This window comes from Solea solea, chromosome 4 (assembly GCF_958295425.1).
Source record: "Solea solea chromosome 4, fSolSol10.1, whole genome shotgun sequence".
Classification (NCBI taxonomy): Eukaryota; Metazoa; Chordata; class Actinopteri; order Pleuronectiformes; family Soleidae; genus Solea; species Solea solea.
Genome location: NC_081137.1, coordinates 24,922,138 through 24,926,820, shown reverse-complemented (window position 1 = coordinate 24,926,820; position 4,683 = coordinate 24,922,138). Strand labels below are relative to the sequence as shown.

Sequence of the window (4,683 nt, the reverse complement as noted above, 5' to 3'; positions counted from 1 at the left end):
GTCTGCGGCCACGAAGCTCGCGTGTTTCTGCCACAGCTACTTCACCCAACAGCAGCAACACAAGTAAGTTACAGGGCCATGGCTCGTTACCATGGTAACGACGCACAGGCGAGCGGAAGCAGAGCAGCTCTATGACTGTGTTGATATTTGACCAGCTGTCAGTCAGGCCTGGTCCTGCAGTTAACTTGTGGTTTGTTTTTATAAAAAAAAAGTGACGTCATACAAGTTAGAATTGGTTTAGACCGGGTCTGTGTAACATGACATGGAAGCGACTCAATGAAATATGTGGTTTTAAATGATAATGAGTCTCATTGTCTGTCCAACAGTGTCCTGCGTGGAGATATTGATGGAGACAGATGCTGTTCTCTCCTTCCTTTGATCTGTTGATGGTTACTGTGGCAACCATTGAAGGTAAATACCCACGTGAAGGTTCTTTGTGAAACTTTAAGTGGTTTGCTCAGTAACTGTTGGTAAAGTGTAGATGATGCTCTATAATAACCATTAGTAACCTTGATGACTTGTTGACTTGGATAGATGTTGTGCTACTGTTGTTATAGCAATGTCTAAACATTTAGTATTATTCTGTAATTATTACACACTCAGTAATTCTGTTACATGGTCAATGAAAAGTCATTTGGCCAGTCCAAATGGCAGTAACAATAATAACTAGCTATAACAGCCCGTTTGTCTGGCTGCAGTGATATTTGGAGCACAACATGTTCTCCCTCATACTTCTGATAAATACCGTGTCGTCATCTTAAATACTTTCAGTGCCTGTCAATCAGCTGACATGATGCATTACAACACATGTGTGCAAACATACACATATTTAAGATAGTGATAAACACAGTACAGTATATTAATATCAAAATCACCATTTCAGCCGTTTATTTGACATTAAAGAAGAATATTTGAGTAGAATTAGGAGCGTTATAACACACTGAAGCTGACAGAGGCACAGTTGGAAAGGACTGAGCTCATGGCAGAATGATACATGTTTAGAGTGTCCTCTAATGCTGTCCATACAAACTCATCACTTCCCATTCAACCAAGATTCCAGTCCACTCGCAGACCTAAAGCGTCTGGCACTCGGAGCACAGCAGGGTAATGCTCTGGCAGCTATCCCTCAAACACATCACACACACAGCAGACGTGGGTATTTCCTGGGGGCATCAGCAGGACTCTGAGCCAGTGCCACCTCATGACCAAGAGAAGAGAGGGAGGAGAGAGAGAGAGACAACTGGTCACAGTCAGACAGATGAAACAATGAGTGCAAAAGAGGGATAAACAGTTGACATCATTGTTCCAGAAAAATCAGCCTGCTGGCAGAATCACTGCTTGTGTGAGGTGATGCAGAGGATGTGGACAGAGACAGAGACAGAGACACAGCCTGGGTTTGGACAGGCCTATAAAAGGCCAGCAGCACTCATGACTTGCTAACTTAAACCAAGTCACATTCACTCATATCCAAAGTTCTTCGTCTCCTGGAATCTGACCATGGACATCCCCATCCAGTATCCCTGGTACCGTCGGTTTTTCCCACACCGGCACCCTGATCGCAGAGGATCTGCTGAGAGGATCTCGGCAGATCCTCTCACTGAGTGGCCTCTCATCTGGCCCTTTTCCTGGTCCTTTCCACTGATCCCCCCTTCGCTCATGCGTTGGTTCAACTGGCCTGACAATGGACACAGTGAGGTAAGGGAAAATTAACTAACCCCTTTTAATTATCTGGTTTTTTTAAGGTGAAAATACAGATATTTAAAAAGGTACTACCAGTTTAGATAGAGATGAGATGAGAGAATCCTTTATTAGTAGAATCACAGAACCGTATGGACATTAAAATAAAGAGATTATTTGGATGTTTCTAGTGTAAACATTGATAAAGTTTGAGATATTTTACAATGGTTGAACTGCATAGTGTGGATTATCATGTATTATATATGTATATACATATATATATAGATGTAGAAACATATATATATATGTATATACATATATATATTTACATATATATATATTATATACTGTATATATATATAATTTCCAACCCTACTCATAATGCATATTAATCCACATTTTAATGTTGTGTGTAAAGGTAGGTGTTTGGAATGTTCCAGATAAAGAAGAAGGTGCCGTCCTGTCCCACCTGTGGACTTGAGTGTCTTTGCTCTTCTAAACATAACATGTTTCATCTCATTCTAATCTATGAGATCTGCTTCTATAATTCTTACATCACTGTATAGAAAGGTTTGACATTCATAGAAACTGTGCCGTCTGTACAGATGCGTGTGGAAAAGGATCGCTTTGTCATTTATCTGGATGTGAAGCATTTCTCCCCCGATGAGTTGTCTGTCAGTGTCAGCGATGACTTCATCACCATACATGCCAAACATGAGGACAGACAGGTACAGGGACTGCACAGATATAAGAAATAATCAAAGTGAATTGACTTAATAACACTTTACACATACACTGACAACTTGTGTTTCCAGGACGACCATGGCTTTGTGTCACGAGAGTTTCTGAGGAAGTACAGGCTCCCCGCCGGCGTGTCAGGTGCTGACGTCACCTCCAGTCTGTCGTCTGACGGCGTGCTGACAATCACTGCACCTCGCTCGTCTCCCGGCCCCAAGCGCAGGGTTCCTATTTCTTGTGAAGATGAAATACTGGAAAAGAAAATGTAGAGAAGAGCCTGACATTGTCTCACCGCTAACCCCATGTGCTGCTGGTTTTATATCTAATCTCTTAGAGTTTAGTTGTGAGTTCAGTGTAGGTGGAACATACATGGAAACAGGTCGACAGGTGCAAGTACCTTCTAATCAACCTGCATCTAACTACTGATGATTAAAAACAGTCAAAATCACCTCTGTACCAAACCTGTTTACACCATCTTGAACATGTAATCACGTATAATGCATTTTAAGCTTCATACTGTATGATTTACATCACCTTTAATTGAAGGGAGTGGAAAGGTAAAAGACGTCCTGTCCACTGAAGATAATAACATAGTACTATTGTTAAAGGGAAGTGCACAGGGCTGTCAGTGTGGGGATGAGTAACATGACAATGTGTTTGTTCCACGAGATCAACATTGGTCTCTGTATGTTAGAGGACGGAGGAAGATGTAGGTCATGGACTCTGGCATGATGTGTGTAGCTGCACTGTATCATCCATGTGTATGTGTAAGAACCCAATAGAATAAATGTTTCAACAGAATCTAAGGCCTGCTGTGTTTTCTGTTCATGTTTCAGAAAAACATAGTACACATTCTTTGGTACAAGAAGGTTACTTATGCATACAGGCTTTTATTTATTATTACAGTTATACAACAAACAGCACTGGAAATATTCCTGTTTCTTAATAATATAATACTTTAGTCTAACATCGGTGAATTAGGACAAGAAGATTTTTCATGAACCTTTTACCAGACAAGAAAACCTGTCACTGACATCACACTTGCTCGTGTCACTGTCCATCACCCTGCACTCAGTGTGGATATTATAGCACATACTTTATGTTCTTGTTATTATTACATAATAGATTTGTGTGAAATGAAGGCTGATTTCTTGGTGAAGACGTCATCAGTAACAGTAGAAATCCCATTTCTGTAAACGACAGAGGACAAGCGGAATTAGGAGTGAGTGTGTGTGTGTGTGTGTGTGTGTGTGTGTGTCCACCCACAGTAGTGCAGACTTCAGTGCTGGCTTCCATGAGAGGATGAGTCTCCTCCACAACGCTGCTGGGAAAGTGTCCAATACGAGCCTCCTGTTGCCCATAATAAGAGTCTTGTACCTATTAACAGATGATAAATGTTGACAGCAGCGTTAAATGTCAGTGATTCTCGTGAATCTTTGCAAGATTTAGCTGCAAATACTTGTCCCATAAACATGGTTCATACTCACAGTGCCAGCCCAGAAGAGGTTCCCTGTGTCTTTGAGCATCGCATATACGTAGACCAGCTGTCCCTGTCTGATGGGGATGAACCTGCAGTCTCCAGGATAGTAGTCCTGCACTGCACGAGCTATCAAGATGGGGTCTGGGCACAAATAAAGAAGCAGGGGTGTAAGATGATGACGTTTATAAGTTTAAGATGGACAATCCAGCCAGAGCATGCATTTCACATTCTGAAGCAGAAGCTCAAATTAGGAAGAATAGCTTCATGTTTGTATGTGAAGTCTCACCAGAACTGATTCTTACACACTTCAAACAGAACTGCACGAGTGTTCTATGTTTAAATCTAACACGTTGACATCTACAGCAGTAAAAAGGAGCTGGTGCTACTTACAGCTGCATTCAGAGTCAGCGCAGAGTTTCTTGTCGGCAAGTTTTGGCATCTGCCGTCCAGCTTCGGACGATGCCATCAGAAGACACAGAGACAGAGAAAAGCAGAGTGTAGACGTCATGACTGTACAACTGTACATGAGCAGGAGAGAAACCACTGATCCAGCCGTGCTTTTATCTGCTTTTGTCTGTTTGCAGGGTACTCTCCCTGCCCCCTACACACACACACACACACACACACACAGAGCTCCTTTCAAAACCTTCAAGCAGGTAAACAGGATGGGGGATACAGAGGAGGAGGAGGAGGAGGAGGAGGAAGGTCAGATGAGACAGACTCTGTCTTGTTTCACATGCTTCCCCTCACCCCAGCTCACCCTGTGTGAATATGCCAGGATTCTCCAG

The 4,683-nt window shown here is 42.3% G+C and overlaps 2 protein-coding genes across 5 annotated transcripts; one reads left to right on the top strand and one right to left on the bottom strand.

Moving 5' to 3' along the window:
• The first annotated feature begins 322 nt into the window (after nucleotides 1-322).
• LOC131458904 (alpha-crystallin B chain-like) lies at nucleotides 323-3,216 on the top strand. Of its 4 annotated transcripts, none has more exons than XM_058628240.1 (4): nucleotides 323-411; nucleotides 1,474-1,695; nucleotides 2,283-2,405; nucleotides 2,493-3,216. In XM_058628240.1, exons 2-4 carry the CDS (start codon nucleotides 1,498-1,500, stop codon nucleotides 2,682-2,684), a joined length of 513 nt encoding a protein of 170 aa, XP_058484223.1. In that variant the 5' UTR covers nucleotides 323-411; nucleotides 1,474-1,497; the 3' UTR covers nucleotides 2,685-3,216. The 4 variants fall into 4 exon arrangements, with proteins under 4 accessions (XP_058484223.1, XP_058484220.1, XP_058484221.1 ...); XM_058628237.1 differs by having other exon boundaries at nucleotides 1,054-1,695; XM_058628238.1 differs by having other exon boundaries at nucleotides 333-411; nucleotides 1,310-1,695.
• Nucleotides 3,217-3,285: 69 nt separating this feature from the next.
• mia (MIA SH3 domain containing) lies at nucleotides 3,286-4,483 on the bottom strand. The gene is made up of 4 exons (XM_058628241.1): nucleotides 4,286-4,483; nucleotides 3,903-4,036; nucleotides 3,682-3,792; nucleotides 3,286-3,605 (listed from the first exon to the last, which is right to left on the bottom strand). The coding sequence occupies exons 1-4, from the start codon at nucleotides 4,419-4,421 to the stop codon at nucleotides 3,582-3,584; spliced, it is 405 nt and encodes a 134-aa protein (XP_058484224.1). The 5' UTR covers nucleotides 4,422-4,483; the 3' UTR covers nucleotides 3,286-3,581.
• Nucleotides 4,484-4,683: the final 200 nt, after the last annotated feature.